The sequence below is a fragment of the Bombina bombina genome, chromosome 7 (genome assembly GCF_027579735.1).
Source record: "Bombina bombina isolate aBomBom1 chromosome 7, aBomBom1.pri, whole genome shotgun sequence".
In the NCBI taxonomy this organism is placed as follows: domain Eukaryota; kingdom Metazoa; phylum Chordata; class Amphibia; order Anura; family Bombinatoridae; genus Bombina; species Bombina bombina.
In genome coordinates this window covers 524,628,567-524,646,066 of record NC_069505.1, presented here as the reverse complement: position 1 = coordinate 524,646,066, position 17,500 = coordinate 524,628,567, and the positions used below count along the sequence as shown (strand labels likewise).

At 40.8% G+C, this 17,500-nt stretch overlaps 1 protein-coding gene across 1 annotated transcript in view; it reads right to left on the bottom strand.

Moving 5' to 3' along the window:
* The window catches only part of SAE1 (SUMO1 activating enzyme subunit 1), a gene marked incomplete in the record, with an annotated part of 154,229 nt that overhangs the window by 95,473 nt on the left and 41,256 nt on the right, over nucleotides 1–17,500 (bottom strand). Inside the window, 1 exon segment of the mRNA XM_053721822.1 lies at nucleotides 1–15. This exon segment is cut by the window's left edge and continues 128 nt beyond it. Within this exon segment, the coding sequence (XP_053577797.1) occupies nucleotides 1–15 (15 nt within the window).

The following is a 17,500-nucleotide window of genomic DNA, read 5'->3' as shown; positions in this document are numbered from 1 at the left end:
GCAGGTTAGACAAACCTAAATGGACAAAAGAGAAGGCTCATTAAACAACAGTTCATATCCCTTTAACTCAAGTCAAAATTAAACTTTCATTATTCAGATAGAGCATGTAATATTAAACAACTTTCCAATTTACTTCCATTAAAAAAATGGTCTTAATATTTAAACTTTTTGAGTGACCAGCTACTACTGAGCATGTGCAAGAATTCACAGAATAAGCTATATGCCTTTGTGATTGGATAATGGCTGTCACATGGTACGTGTATGCATTTGTGAATAGCTGATGGCTATCACATGGTACAGGGGGAGTGGAAATAGACAACTTTTAAAATTGTCAGAAAAAAATAAATCTATTCATTTGAAGTTCAGACGAAGAGCTATTGCATTGTCTTGTTCTCTTGCATTTGTTGATTATGCAAATATACTGTGTTGACTGGTCCTTTAAAGGGAAATGAAACCCCAAATTTTTCTGTCATGATTCAGATAGAACATGCAATTTTAAGCAACTTTATAATTTACTCCTATTATCAAATTCTCTTGGTATCTTTATTTGAAAAAAAGGGAACGTAAGTTTTGAAGCCAGCCTATTTTTGGTTCAGCACCTTGGATAGCGTTTGCTGGTTGGTGGCTACATTTAGTCACCAATCAGCAAGCGCCACCCAGGTGCTGAGCCAAGAATGGGCCGGCTCCTAAGCGTTACATTCTTGCTTTTCAAATAAAGATACAGGGAGAACGAAGGAAATTTGATAATAGGAGTAAATCAGAAAGTTGCTGCTATATCTAAATCATGAAAGAAAAAAAAATTAAATGTCTCTCTAATTTCATCATTTTAATGCAATTAGACACGTGCATTCAATGATCCGTTTGCTAAATGAATACCAAATACAGCCGCCGGTAGCAGCATTCAGTCGTTTTCTACGCCACATTTTTCTGTGCAACAGTGAAACATACAAAGATTTGTACAAATCCAGATCTTTGTGTGATGCACTGTCACGTGGCTATAGTCAGGTGCATTTGGTGATCCGTTTGCTAAACAAATGCTATTATCCATCGCTGGGTTTGAATAAAAGGTACAGGATATTGCAGCAATCAGCTTTCAGATAAAGTGAATCTTATATGCCAAGTATACAGTAAAGAAAATAACGCCAACACTATCTTTTCACAACATTCTTTTATCCAGCTATCTATAAAACCCAGTTACAGGGGAGGGGCATTTCTATATATACTCTGTGACCCAATCAAGATTTTTTTTTTAAACTGACAGCACTTCCACTTCTTGGCTATTCTGTTTTAACTTACCAGGAACTGAAAGTTTTTCCTGCACATAAATATGACCCATTCTATTAACAAAATCGCAAAGAGACGGTTTGGTTCAACTCACTGAGGATAATAAAGGTTTTGCCATTATAAATATACAATGAAAATATCTTATAACCTACCCCCACCATGAACTTTATAGTGACAATATAAAGAACTGCTAAATACAGTAAAATAGAATAAATTAGTAAATACACAATAAAAAGATTATTTTCTGGCAAATTTTAAAGTTAATCCAAATGTCCCCTGTATCATGAGACAGTCATCAGCTAATCACAAAATGCATATATGTATATACTGTACACTTTTGCACATGGGCAGTAGGAGCTGAATACACACACATACATATACACACACACACACACAAACACACAGAACAACAGGCACTCGCCAGCAGATTCACAGTAAGAAGTCAGTTACATTTGGCACCAAAGGATCAAGCCCAGGACCACGACAAGGTCTCCCCCTTCCTGGGACCCTAAACCAGCACACACACAATGCATACTTCCAAACAAACCAACTGGGAACCTCACAGGGTGACACAGGCTTTTGTAACCTCCCCTATGTAAATGCAAAACACAGGAATGGACCGCACTCACAGACTGGACTGGGTACACATCCTAAGCCACAGAAAACTCCACAGCCCTGAACACTGACAGACAGCTGCAGTTCCCAGCAACCCAGGCAGTTAACCCCAGAGCAGCCTGGGTGACAGGCCCGCAGGGAAGTATTACAAACATTATCAACACAACACACAGAAAACCTGGCACTCGCCAGCAGATTCACAATAATGTTTAAAAGCAAAACTGGGGGAAGTCAGTTACATTAGGGACCAATCTGGTCCCTAAAAAACTACCTCTGTAGCTGAACCAAGGGAACCCATTTTCAGATTCACCTCTATTCGAGGAATGAAGAAAGACAACAAAATCTCAAACAGAGCTTGTATGCTAAAAAGATGGCGCCTGAACCCATATGACGTCCAGGAATGGCCCCACAGCAATTCCCTGAACCCTGCCAATACAGCCCCTCTGAGAACCATGGCAAGGTCAAAAGGAAGAGCCACAAACTGAAAATGTTTGACAGAAAAACAAACCTCAGGAACTCACAAATACGCGTCTCCCAGGACTATGGTCACTATGAACTGACCCTCATAATTTAAAAAGGAAAAAGGAAACCGCTGGTTTCCAATTGAAGAACGGTACCCAGAGACAACCTGTTGAGACACTCAAGGTCTACTATAAGGCGAAATTCCCTACTTTTCGGGAAACTCAAGAGGAATGATAAAATCCTAGACCCTGTTCTTTCCCTGTGCAGAATAGTTCCAGTTCCTGTAAGAAGAAGTCCCAAAAGAACTACAAAAAAACAAAAATTTATGCTTACCTGATAAATTTATTTCTCTTGTGGGTGTATCCAGTCCACGGGTTCATCCATTACTTGTGGGATATTCTCCTTCCCAACAGGAAGCTGCAAGAGGACACCCACAGCAGAGCTGTCTATAGAGCTCCTCCCCTAACTGCCACCCCCAGTCCATTCGACCGAAGACAAGCAAGAAAAAAGGAGAAACTATAGGGTGCAGTGGTGACAGTAGTTTAAAAAAAAAACACCTGCCTTAAAATGACAGGGCGGGCCGTGGACTGGATACACCACAAGAGAAATAAATTTATCAGGGTAAGCATAAATTTTGTTTTCTCTTGTAAAGGTGTATCCAGTCCACGGGTTCATCCATTTACTTGTGGATACCAATACCAAAGCTTTAGGACACGGATGAAGGGAGGGACAAGGCAGGAACTTAAACGGAAGACCTTTCCTCCAAAAATAGCCTCCGAGGAAGCAAAAGTATCAAATTTGTAGAATTTAGAAAAAACATAATTTATGCTTACCTGATAAATTCCTTTCTCCTGTAGTGTGGTCAGTCCACGGGTCATCATTACTTCTGGGATATTAACTCCTCCCCAACAGGAAGTGCAAGAGGATCACCCAAGCAGAGCTGCTATATAGCTCCTCCCCTCTACGTCACACCCAGTCCATTCGACCAAGAACCAAACGAGAAAGGAGAAACTATAGGGGGTGCAGTGGTGACTGGAGTATAATTTAAAAATTTAGACCTGCCATAAAAAACAGGGCGGGCCGTGGACTGACCACACTACAGGAGAAAGGAATTTATCAGTAAGCATAAATTATGTTTTCTCCTGTTAAGTGTGGTCAGTCCACGGGTCATCATTACTTCTGGGATACCAATACCAAAGCTAAAGTACACGGATGACGGGAGGGACAGGCAGGATCTTTATACGGAAGGAACCACTGCCTGAAGTACCTTTCTCCCAAAAACAGCCTCCGAAAGATGCAAAAGTGTCAAATTTGTAAAATTTGTAAAAAGTATGAAGTGAGACCAAGTTGCAGCCTTGCAAATCTGTTCAACAGAGGCCTCATTTTTAAAGGCCCAAGTGGAAGCCACAGCTCTAGTGGAATGAGCTGTAATTCTTTCAGGAGGCTGCTGTCCAGCAGTCTCATAGGCTAAACGTATTATGCTACGAAGCCAAAAAGAGAGAGAGGTAGCAGAAGCTTTTGACCTCTCCTCTGTCCAGAATAAACGACAAACAGGGAAGAAGTTGGCGAAAATCTTTAGTTGCCTGTAAATAAAATTTCAGGGCACGGACTACGTCTAGATTGTGCAGAAGTCGTTCCTTCTGTGAAGAAGGATTCGGACAACAATGATGGCACAACAATCTCTTGATTGATATTCTTGTTAGTGACAACCTTAGGTAAGAACCCAGGTTTAGTACGCAGAACAACCTTATCTGAATGAAAAATCAGATACGGAGAATCACAATGTAAGGCTGATAACTCAGAGACTCTACGAGCCGAGGAAATAGCCATTAAAAACAGAACTTTCCAAGATAACAGCTTGATATCAATGGAATGAAGGGGTTCAAACGGAACACCCTGTAAAACGTTTAAGAACTAAATTTAAGCTCCACGTGGAGCAACAGTTTTAAACACAGGCTTAATCCTGGCCAAAGCCTGGCAAAAAGCCTGAACGTCTGGAACTTCTGACAGACGCTTGTGTAAAAGAATGGACAGAGCTGAGATCTGTCCCTTTAAGGAACTAGCAGATAAACCCTTTCTAAACCTTCTTGTAGAAAAGACAATATCCTAGGAATCCTAACTTTACTCCATGAGTAACTCTTGGATTCGCACCAATGTAAGTATTTACGCCATATTTTATGGTAAATCTTTCTGGTAACAGGCTTCCTAGCCTGTATTAAGGTATCAATAACTGACTCCGAAAAAAACCACGCTTTGATAAAATCAAGCGTTCAATTTCCAAGCAGTCAGCTTTCAGAGGAATTTGATTTGATGTTTGAAAGGACCCTGAATTAGAAGGTCCTGTCTCAGAGGCAGAGACCAAGGTGGACAGGATGACATGTCCACTAGATCGGCATACCAGGTCCTGCGTGGCCCACGCAGGCGCTATTTAGAATCACCGATGCTCTCTCCTGTTTGATCCTGGCAATCAATCGACGAAGCATCGGGAAGGGGTGGAAACACATAGGCCATCCCGAAGGTCCAAGGGTGCTGTCAAAGCATCTACCAGGACCGCTCCCGGGTCCCTGGACCTGGACCCGTAACAAGGAAGCTTGGCGTTCTGGCGAGACGCCATGAGATCTATCTCTGGTTTGCCCCAAAGTCGAAGTATTTGGGCAAAAGACCTCCGGATGAAGTTCCCACTCCCCCGGATGAAAAGTCCTGACGACTTAGGAAATCCGCCTCCCAGTTCTCCACTCCAGGAATGTGGATCGCTGACAGGTGGCAAGAGTGAGACTCTGCCCAGCGAGCAATTAGTACATAAATTGCTATTGGGCTCCACCTTGGCTTTTGCACATATAGCACAGAGATATCCTCTGAGTCAGACATGTTTAACAAACTAGCAATTAAACTAGCAAGCTTGGAAATACTTTTCACTCAAATTACAAGTAATATGAAAAACGCACTGTGCCTTAAGAAGCACAGAAAAAAATTATGACAGTTTAATAATAAGAAACCGGAAAAATTATAACAATCAGATTTTTCCCAGTAAAAGCATAAATTTAGCAAAGGATTGCCCCCATTAGTAATGGATAACTAACCCTTAATAGCAGAGAAACAAATGTAGAATATATAAACGTTTTTATCACAGTCAAAGCACAATCTCACAGGTCTGCTGTGAGTGATTACCTCCCTCAAAATAACTTTTGAAGACCCTTGAGCTCTGTAGAGACGATCCGGATCATGCAGGAAGAGAAAAAGACTTTTGACTGAATTTCTGATGCGTAGCAAAAGCGCCAAAATAGGCCCCCCCTCACCCACAGCAGTGAGGGAAGCTAAAGTAAACTGTCTCAAATTAAAATAACGACAGCCAAGTGGAAAAACAGTGCCCAAAAACAATTTTTCACCCAGTACCTCAGATATTTAAACAATTTTAGCATGCCAGCAAAACGTTTAAAATTAAATATCATGAAATGTCATTAAACAGCCTGTTGCTAGACGATTCCCACTGCAAGTAAGGCTAAAGATTATATGCATATAGGTATTACCCAGAGAAGTGCCATTCCCCAGAATACTGAAGTGTACACATATATACATAAACAGCCTGATACCAGTTACTACTACTGCATTTAAGGCTGAACTTACATTATATTGGTATTGGCAGTATTTTCTCAGTCAATTCCATTCCTCAGAAAATAATATACTGCAACATACCTCTTTGCAGGTGAACCTGCCCGCTGTCCCCTGATCTGAAGTTTACCTCACTCCTCAGAATGGGCCGAGAACAGCAAAATGAATTTTAGCTACGCCGGCTAAAATCATCCAAAAACTCAGGTAGATTCTTCTTCAAATTCTACCTGAGAAGGAACAACACACTCCGGTGCTGTTTTAAAATAACAAACTTTCTATTACACACAACTAATAGATAGGAACACATCCTATCTATTAGTTGGGTGCAAGAGAATGACTGGGTGTGACGTAGAGGGAGGAGCTATATAGCAGCTCTGCTTGGGTGATCCTCTTGCACTTCCTGTTGGGGAGGAGTTAATATCCCAGAAGTAATGATGACCCGTGGACTGACCACACTTAACAGGAGAAAGTATTGAAGCGAAGACCAAGTCGCCGCCTTACAAATCTGTTCAACAGAGGCCTCATTTTAAAAAGCCCAGGTGGAGCCACCACTCTAGTGGAATGAGCTGTAATTCTTTCAGGAGGCTGCTGGCCAGCAGTCTCATAAGTTAAGCGGATTAAGCTTCTCAGCCAAAAAGAAAGAGAAGTTGCCGAAGCCTTTGGCCTCTACTCTGTCCAGAGTAGACAACAAACAAAGCAGATGTCTGACGAAAATCCTTCGTAGCTTGTGAATAAAACTTTAAAGCACGAACTACATCAAGAATGTGTAATAGACGTTCCTTCTTAGAGGAAGGATTAGGACATACTGAAGGAACAACGATCTCCTGATTGATATTCTTATTGATACCACCTTAGGAAGAAACCCAGGTTTGGTACGGTAAAACTACCTTATCTGCATGGAAAATTAGATAAGGGGAATCAGACTGTAAAAGCAGATAACTCCGAAACTCTTCGAGCCGAGGAGATAGCTACTAAAACAGAACTTTCCAAGATAAAAGTTTAATATCTATGGAATTCAAAGGTTCCAAGAACGGAACCCCTTGAAGAACTTTAAGAACTAAATTTAAACTCCATGGCGGAGCAACAGGTTTAAACACAGGCTTGATTCTAACCAAAGCCTGACAAAACGCCTGAACGTCTGGAACCTCAGCCAGACGTTTGTGCAAAAGAATAGACAGAGCAGAAATCTGTCCCTTTAAGGAACTAGTTGACAATCCCTTCTCCAATCCCTCTTGGAGAAAGGATAATATCCTAGGAATCCTGACTTTGCTCCATGAGTAACCCTTGGATTCACACCAATGAAGATATTTACACCATATCTTATGATAGATTTTTCCTGGAGACAGGCTTTCGAGCCTGAATTAAGGTATCAATGACCGACTCGGAAACGACACGCTTTGATAGAATCAAGCGTTCAATCTCCCAAGCAGTCAGACCCAGAGAAATTAGATTTGGATGTGTTGAAGGGACCTTGAAGTAGAAGGTCCTGCCTTAGCGGCAGAGTCCATGGTGGAAAGGATGACATGTCCACCAGATCTGCATACCAAGTCCTGCGTGGCCACGCAGGAGCTATCAAGATCACCGTAGCTCTCTCCTGCTTGATCTTGGCAATCAGACGAGGGAGCAGAGGAAACGGTGGAAACACATAAACCAGGATGAAGGACCAGGGCGCTGCTAGAGCATCTATCAGCGCTGCCTTGGGATCCCTGGACCCGTAATGAGGAAGCTTGGCGTTCTGACGAGACGCCATGAGATCCAGTTCTGGTTTGCCCATAGATTAATCAGCTGGCAAATACCTCCGGATGGAGCTCCCACTCCCCCGGATGAAAAGTCTGCCGACTTAGAAAATCGCCTTCCAGTTCTCTACTCCTGGGATATGGATAGCTGAGAGATGGCAAGAGTGAACCTCTGCCCATAGAATTATCTTCCATACCTCCAACATTGCCAGGGGCTCCTTTGTTCCCCCCTGATGGTTGATATAGGCTACAGTCGTGATGTTGTCCGACTGAAATCTGATGAACCTGACCGCAGCTAGCTGAGGCCAAGCCTGAAGAGCATTGAATATCGCTCTTAGTTCCAGAATGTTTTATCGGAAGGAGGGCCTCCGCCTGAGTCCACGAACCCTGAGCCTTCAGGAGTTCCAGACTGTACCCCAGCCCAGAAGGCTGGCATCTGTCGTTACTATAGTCCATTCTGGCCTGCGGAAACTCATTCCTCTGACAGATGGACCCGAGATAGCCACCAGAGAAGAGAATCCCTGGTCTCTTGATCCAGATTTAGGTAGAGGGGACAAATCTGTGTAATGCCCATTCCACTGATTGAGCATGCAAAGTTGCAGTGGTCTGAGATGTAGGCAGGCAAAACGGAACTATGTCCATTGCCGCTATCATTAAGCCGATTACTTTCATACACTGAGCCACTGACGGACGAGGAGTGGAATAAAGAGCACGGCAGGAAATTAGAAGCTTTGACAACCTGACCTCTGTCAGAAAAATTTTCATTTCTACTGAATCTATCAGAGTTTCTAGGAAGGAAACTCTTGTGAGAGGGGAGAGAGAACTCTTTCCTTCGTTCACCTTCCACCCGTGAGACCTCAGGAATGCCAGAACAATGTCCGTATGGACCTGGCAATTTGAAAAGTCGACGCTGAATCAGAATGTCGTCTAGGTAAGGGGCCACTGCTATGCCCCGCGGCCTTAGAACAGCCAGAAGGGACCCTAGAACCTTCGTAAAGATTCTTGGTGCCGTGGCTAACCCGAAGGAAGAGCCACAAACTGGTAATGCCCGTCTAGGAAGGCGAACCTGAGAAACTGATGATCTCTGTGTATCGGAATGTGTAGAATAAGCATCCTTTAAGTCCACGGTAGTCATATATTGACCCTCCTAGATCATAGGTAGGATGGTTCGAATAGTCTCCATCTTGAAGGATGGGACCCTGAGAAATTTGTTTAGGATCTTTAGATCCAAGATTGGTCTGAAAGTTCCCTCTTTTTTGGGAACTATAAACAGATTTGAATTAGATGCCCCGTGCCCCTGTTCCTCCTTTGGAACTGGGTGGATCACTCCCATAACCAGTAGGTCTTGAACGCACACGTAAGAATGCATCTCTCTTACCCTGGTTTGCAGATAATTGTGAGAGATGAAATTCCCCCCTTTGGAGATGAAGGCTTTGAAATCCAGAAGATATCCCTGGACACAATCTCCAGAGCCCAGGGATCCTGGACGTCTCTTGCCCAAGCCTGGGCGAAGAGAGAAAGTCTGCCCCCCCACTAGATACCGGGTCCCGGATCGGGGGGCTACTCCTTCATGCTGTCTTAGACGGCAGCAGCAGCAGGTTTTTTTGGCCTGCTTCCTCTTGTTCCAAGCCTGGTTAGGTCTCCAGACTGACTTGGACCTGGCAAAATTTCCCTCTTGTTTTGCAGTAGAGGAAGTTGAAGCTGTGCCACTCTTGAAGTTTCGAAAGGAACGAAATTAGTCTGTTTGGTCCTTAATTTGTTGGACCTATCCTGGGGAAGGGCGTGGCCTTTTCCTCCAGTAATATCAGAAATGATCTCCTTCAGTGCAGGCCCGAATAGGGTCTGCCCTTTGAAGGGCATGTTGAAAAGTTTAGACTTTGAAGTAACGTCAGCTGACCAGGATTTAAGCCATAGCACCCTACGCGCCTGAATGGCAAAACCTGAATTCTTAGCCGTTAGCTTGGTTAAATGAAAAACGGCGTCAGAAATAAAAGAATTGGCTAACTTAAGAGCTTTAAGCCTTTAAGTCATCCAGCAACAAGCAGAGGTGTTCGAGCTTAAATTTAAACGCTGTCATTTCAGAGTCAGACTGAAGTAACGCCTAGACCTGAATCAGAAATGTCACCCACAGATAGAAGCTCTCCTGCTTCGGCTTCTGACATTGTGAGGGTATATATCAGACATAGCTACTAAAGCGTCAGAGAGCTCTGTATTTGTTCTAACCCCAGAGCTGTCTTGCTTTCCTTGTAACCCTGGCAGTTTGGACAATACCCTCTGTGAGGGGTATGATTCATAACTGCCGCCATGTCTTGTAAGGTAAACGCACTCGACGTGCTAGATGTACTTGGCGTCACTTGAGCGGGACTTATAGGTTCTGCCACGTGGGGAGAGCTAGATGCATAACCTCCCTTTTGTCAGTCTGAGGAAACCTCTGGTGATAATCTTTAAAAGCCATAATATGTTCTTTATAACTTATAGAAAGGTCAGAGCATTTGGTACACATTCTAAGAGGGGGTTCCACCAATGGCTTCTAAACATAATGAACAAGGAGTTTCCTCTATGTCAGACATGTTTAACAGACTAGTAATGAGACCAGCAAGCTTGAAAAACACTTTAATAAATGTGAAAAAAAGCAATTATATAAAAAATGTACTGTGCCTTTAAGAGAAAAAAACTACCACATAAACCTGCAAAACAGAGATTAAAAAGAAGTAAACCTCTATGAAATTTTTACAGTGTGTATAAGGGACTAAAGCAGCATTGCTGCACCCACTTGCACATGGATGATTAACCCTTAGGCCCAAAAACGGATTAGAAAAACATTAAAACCGTTAACAAAAACAGTCAAACACACAGCCACAGCTCTGCTGTGGCTCCTACCTGCCCTTAAACACAAAACCCCCTACAGTGGTCCTAGATGCCCAGAGGACTCCTTCAGGGAAGCTGGATGTCCTCAGTCTGAAAATCAACTGCGCATTAAGAGCGCGAAAATAGGCCCCCTCCCACCATGCATTCAATGTCAGAGGACCTTAAAAAAGTACTCCTAGGAGTAATCTAACTAGCCATGTGGAAAACTAGGCCCAAATAAAGATTTATCACCCTCGGAGAAAAAACCGTTTTTCTTTAAACTATGCAAACTTTTTACAATAAGTAATTACGAGTATTAACATGAATATTACCCTTTTTTGCAAGCATGATCCCAGTCGTTTTTAAATCACTGTATCAGGCTTACCTCAAACATACCAGGCACTGTCAGCATTTTCTAGACCTTATCTCTCTAGAAAAAAATATACTGAACATAACCTCAAAGCAGGCAATCTGCAGACCCTCCCCCCAACTGAGTTTTTCTTTCCATTACTCTACAGTTATGTGTGAGAACAGCAATGGACCTTAGTTACAAACCGCTAAGATCATCAAACCCTCCAGGCAGAATCTTCTTCCAATTTCTGCTCTGAGAGTTAAAACAGTACAACGCCAGTACCGTTTAAAAAATAAACAAACTCTTGATTGAAGGTAAAAACTACACTAAGTCACCACATATCTCGATACTTCCTTTCTTGTCGAGAGCTGCAAGAGATGACTGGGGGTGGCAGTTCAGGGGAGGAAGCTATATAGACAGCTCTGCTGTGGGTGTCCTCTTGCAGCTTCCTGTTGGGAAGGAGAATATCCCCACAAAGTAATGGATGAAACCCGTGGACTGGATACACCTTTACAAGAGAAATACCTTACAGTTATCTGACCTGCAGATAAAAATGAGAGGAGGAACCTGCCTCAAGCAGGAAAGGAATAACTACTATGTCCACAGACTATCTGGGACATCTCGCATCCATGCCGGAAGACAAACAGAAATAATCAACCCCCCTCTCGGACTAATCCCAGACCCGTGGCAAAACTCCTTTATCAGAACTATTTCTGCAGATCAGGACCAAACAAGGCCTTACCCATACGGATGCATTAGAAAACGTGGACTCAGAGGGAAAATCCACTATCCAAAACGCCCCGCGGGCTAGTAAAGCGAAGCCAGATATCTTGGCTCCCGGCTGAAAATACTTGGTAGCATCAGAAATAAAGAAGTGGCTAGCTTAAGATCATCAATTCTGTACTGGATCTGCTCCAAAGGAGTCTACCAAGCTGGCATCCGAAAAGGCCTTGTACCAATACTATGTCGCACTCGACACAGTGACCATACAAACTTCTATGCAAGTATCCATTGATCCTGAAAAGAACAGCTATCCTCTCTAGGAATCGTAGCTACTAGCCAGAGTAGAAATGCCCTACTACTTTAGGCACCGTGCACCCTAAAAGGAGACAGCGACAGGAAACATCCTTTCAAAAACAGGAGATGGGGAAAAAGTTATCCCTGATTTTTCCCATTCCTGTGAAAATCTCCCTAGCACGAACGGCAAAAACTTCCCTAGAAGAATCCCAGAATTTACAACATTTTCCTAGATTCTAAAGGTTGACAACGACATATGTATCGGAGTCGCCCCAAATTAGTCCAAAACCTTCTAACCATACCGAAGGTGTTCAGCTTAAATCTGAAGGATACTATTTCAGCATCAGATGGAGGAATTATACTGTCCCGACTGATATATCACCCATCAGAAGCTACTAGCATGCTGATGAAGGGTAGGTATATACTGTTCCAATAAAAGATACTGTTATTCTATTTGAAAGCCCTGAGAGTGCATTTGTTTGAGTGGCCCCACACACACATACTACACATTATTATATGTACATTTTATATATAAATAATTTGCTAAAAATGTAAAATTCCCCAATTATCATTTAAAAGGGACAGTAAAGTCAAAATTAAAACTTTCACGATTCAGATAGCGCATGCAATTTTAAAACAACTTTCCATTATACTTCTATAAAATTAGGTAGGCTCAAAAGGAGCTCAGGGGGTGCGCACGTGTCTTGATACTCTATGGCAGCAGTGTTTTGCAACATTATTTGTACCTTTGTGATAGAGTACCCAAGACACTGTGCTACGAACATTGTGAGCTCGAGTGTACCTATTTTACTCCTTCAACAAAAACATACCAATAGAACAAAGCAAATAGGAGAACAGAAGTAAATTGGAAAATTGTTTAAATTGCCTGCTCTATCTGAATCATGAAAGTTTAATTTGGACTTTACTGTCACTTTAAATAAATTTGCCAAACATATGCAATTATTTCATGCTTTGGATATTAGAAAGTATTATACTGCCCCAAACAACTAAATTATAATGCACTACCTGGCAAAATGTGTTTTGTTGTTGAAAAAAGGGGTATTTAGAGTCACTGAAAGATGTGCAGCTGTCTGTGAGTGCCCAGGGCTGCGAGTTTTGCAGTAACATGGGATGGATCCCAGACCTGTTTGTATGCGTCTAGGGAAATTAGAAAGGGCCTGTGTCACCCTTGTTTGCATCACAATCGGTTTATTTAAAGGCTGCATTGTGTGGCTTTAGGTTGACCTATCACAGTTTGCGACCAAATTGCTGTAACTAACTCTTGCATATTGCTTTTAATCTAGCGTGCGCTTGCTAGAGAGTGACCAGACTTTCTATGTGTTGTGTTAATTTTGTTTTGTAATTTTACCTATGGGCTTGGTTTGGGGGTAACTGCCTGAGTTACTGAAAGCTGTGCAGCTGTCTGAGTGCTGGTAAGCACCTAGGGCTGTGAGTTTTGCAGGGTCATAGGATGTGTACTGGTCCAGTTTGAGAGTTAGTCCCATTTCCGTGTTTAAATAAGTGTGTGTGTCATACACACATCATATATATATATATATAAAAAAAAAAAACACCAAAGGGGACTGCACTCTCAGACTGGACTGGGTACACATCTCATAACCCTGCAACATGCTCAGCCCTGGGTGCTATAGCACTCTCAGGAACTTAAGCTGTCCCCTGAGTCACAGACAGTTAACCCCAGACAAGTCTGGGTGCAAGGCACATAGGGAAAATTACAAAATAAAATACAGAGAGAAAGTACAGCACTCGCTTACGAGCTCTCAGCTAAGATTAAAAGCAAAAATGGAAGAGTTAGTTACTGCATCTGGCCAAATGGGACAAGCCCAGGTACCACGTCAAGGTCTCTTCCAAAACCTGGGTCCCTAATACAGCCACAATATGCAAGCTCTCAATCCAGACAAACTGGGAACAAGACTTATGTAATCACCCTAGACATATACAAAACACGGAAGGGGACTGCACTCTCAGACTGGACTGGGTACACATCCCATGACCCTGCAACATGCTCAGCCCTGGGTTCTATAGCACTCTCAGGAAGCTGTGCTGTATCCAGGGACACATGATAGATAAATATATATATACATACACTCACACACACATAATGTTTTATTATTATTAAACACACACACATATATATATACACATATATATATATATATATATACATATACACACACACACATACATATACACACATTATGTTTTATTATTATTATTAAAAATATACACTATATATATATATATATATATATATATATATATATATATTTTACACACATACATATATACATACACACACACAAAATGTTTTATTATTAATAGTAATGTCTGCTTTTGGGTTGTGAAATATATGTATATCACAACCCAAAAGCTTTACCGAAACTGTGACCTTACATTCAGACACCATCCAGAGATTACAGTTATTGTTCCCAAGTGACTCCTGGACAGTGTCACACACAATTGAGTTGTCAAAATCAGAATCCAAAAAAAAAAGGGGGGGGTGTTATTATAAATATAATAATATATAATTTATCTCTCAAATCTGCTTCCTGTTATTCTGAGTTTCCTCCTAGAAACAAAAGCCTGGCAGAGGCCGATGAAACCGAATGGCACTTTAGAAAAGCATAAAATCTAGTTTTTATTCACTGCTCCAGGAAATAAGGGGTTTCCTCTTCTGCTCAGAATGGTTTATGAAGCTATTGTTTTTAATATTGTTTCCGTTCAGAAGAAAATATAAAAACTACCAAAGATTATATAATAATGTTTACAAAAGATGCTGATTTTTATAAGATTTCCCCTTAATCAATGCTATGGATATAAAACATTGTTGCAATACAAATTTTACTGGATTTTGATAATTAAATTGTTCTCAGTACAGAAAATTTTATAAAAACACACAAGTGAATAGATTAAAGGGATACTAACCCATTTTTTTCTTCATGATTCAGATAGATCATGCAATTTTAAGCAACTTTCTAATTTACTCCTATTATCAATTTTTCTTGGTTCTTTAAGGTATCTTTATTTGAAAAAGCAGGGATTAACGCTAAGGAGACGGCCCGTTTTTGGTTCAGAACCCTGGATAGCGCATGCTGATTGGTGGCTACATTTAGCCACCAATCAGCAAGCAGTACCCAAGAGCTGAACAAAGCATACCAAGGAAATAGGATAATAGAATTAAACTGGAAAGTTGTTTAAAGGGACAAGTCAACGCCAGAATATTTATTGTTTTAAAAATAATAGATAATCCCTTTATTACCCATTCCCCAGTTTTGCATAACCAACAGTTATACTAATACACTTTTTACCTCTGTGATTACCTTGTATCTAAGCCTCTGCTGACTGACCCCTATCTCAGTTCTTTTGATAGACTTGCATTTAGTCTATCAGTGCTGACTCCTAAGTATCTCCACGTGTCTGAGCACAATGTTATATATATGGCACACATGAACTAACGCCCTTTAGTGGTGAAAAACTGTCAAAATTCATTTAGATAAGAGGCGGCCTTCAAGGTTTAAGAAATTAGCATATGAACCTCCTAGGTTTAGCTTTCAACTAAGAATACCAAAAGAACAAAGGAAAATTGGTGATAAAAGTAAATTGGAAAGTTGTTTAAAATGACATGCCCTGTCTGAATCATGAAAGTTTCATTTCGACAGTCCCTTTAAAATTGTATGTTCGATCATGAAAGGAAAAAAAAATGGTGTTTCATAGCCCTTTAATGTGTTGTATGCAAGCAACAGTGCAATAATTAAATCCTCTAACTATTCATTCAAGCTGTACAAAAGGGGTAAAAGGGACAGTCAAGTTAAAATTAAAACTTTCGTGATTCAGTTAGGACATGCAATTTTAAGCATCTTTTCAATTTACTGTTATCATCAAATTTGCTTTGTTCTTTGGGTATTCTTTGTTGAAAGCTAAACCTAGGTAGCCTCATTTCCTAATTTCTAAGCCCTTGAAGGCCGCTTCTTATCTCAGTGCATTTTTACAGTTTGTCCCAGCTATATAGTGCTAGTTCATGTAGATAACATTGTGGTCACGCAGGTTCAGTTACTTATGAGTCAGCACTGATTGGCTAAAATGCAAGTCTGTCAAAAGAACTGTAAAAAAGGAGGCTGTCTGCAGAGACTAAGATACAAGGTAATAACAGAGGTAAAAAGTGTATTAATATAACTGTGTTGGTTATGCCAAACTGGGGAATGGGTAATAAAGGGATTATCTATCTTTTCAAATAATACAAATTATAGAGTAGACTGTCCCATAAGCTTCAGAATACCCACCCAGTTCTCGGCATCACACAAAGGATAAAACGACTAATCATCTTCTCACTCCAGCCTGTTAATATAGAGTAGACATCTTCAAACTGGCTGAGCATCATGGGAAATGTAGTTCCAAAACCTCTGGAGGGCAAAGTTTGAGAATGTCTGATATAGAGCGATATCTTCTAAATATCAAGAAATAAATATACACACAACACTGAAATGCTAAAATCTACACAGGCGTAGGAAGATAGTAAAGGTCTATGTTCACCACAAAATTCCACTTCAGGTTCACACTTTAATTTTTTTCTATATTTAAATTTTTTTTTTTAATTTTATTATAATATTTTTTCATGTTTTTATAGTTGTTTTTTGCATTTTTCATCTTTTTTATTATTATATATATATATTATATTTTTTTTCATAATTTTTTTCTGCATTTATATTTTTACTAAATTAGATAGATTTTTGACCAACTTTCTAATTTACTCCCTATTATCAATTTTTCTTGGTCTCTTTATTTGAAAAAGGCTGGAATGTAAAACTTGGGAGCCTGACCATTTTTGGTTCATGAACCTGGTAGCGCTTGCCTGATTGGTGGCTACATTTATACACCAATCAGCAAGTGCTATTCAGGTGCTAAATCAAAACTTAAAAACTGGGCCGGCTCCCTAAAATTTACATTTTTGCTTTTTCAAAATAGACACCAAGAGAACAAAGAAAAATGAATAGGAGTAAATTAGAAAGTTGCTTAAAATGCCCTGCTCTCTCTGAATCATGAAACTTTAATTTATTATTATTTTTAAGTAATTTTTTGAGATTTTCAAACAATACAATGGAGGGCAATACAGAATTTGCTCAATAGTCATGGGGTGCATAAGTGCCAAAACGTACTCCAATTATAGTTACATACAGGTATAAGCGCACTTCCCATATGGGACTCAATAGGGCACTTTTCGACCTGACCAAGCACTTGACAAATAGGAGGAGGAAGAATGAAATATCTCCTCTTAGGAGTTAGTAGGCCGCTTTTGGGCCTAGCCTATTTTAACTCAAAGTGGGAAAGAAAATCATTTAACACAACACCTTCAGAGGAGGGCCACAAAGCCAATAAGGGGAATAGAGAATTTAGGCCTATGAGGAGAGGCTAGCCAAACTGGGTCTGTTTTCTCTAGAAAAAAGGTGCTTGAGAAGTGACATGATTACTTTATATAAATAATTCAAGGCCCATATACAGAGATGGCAGAAGCTCTGTTTATTCCCAGGAAAGTTGTTTGTCACAATTTAAGGTTGGAGGA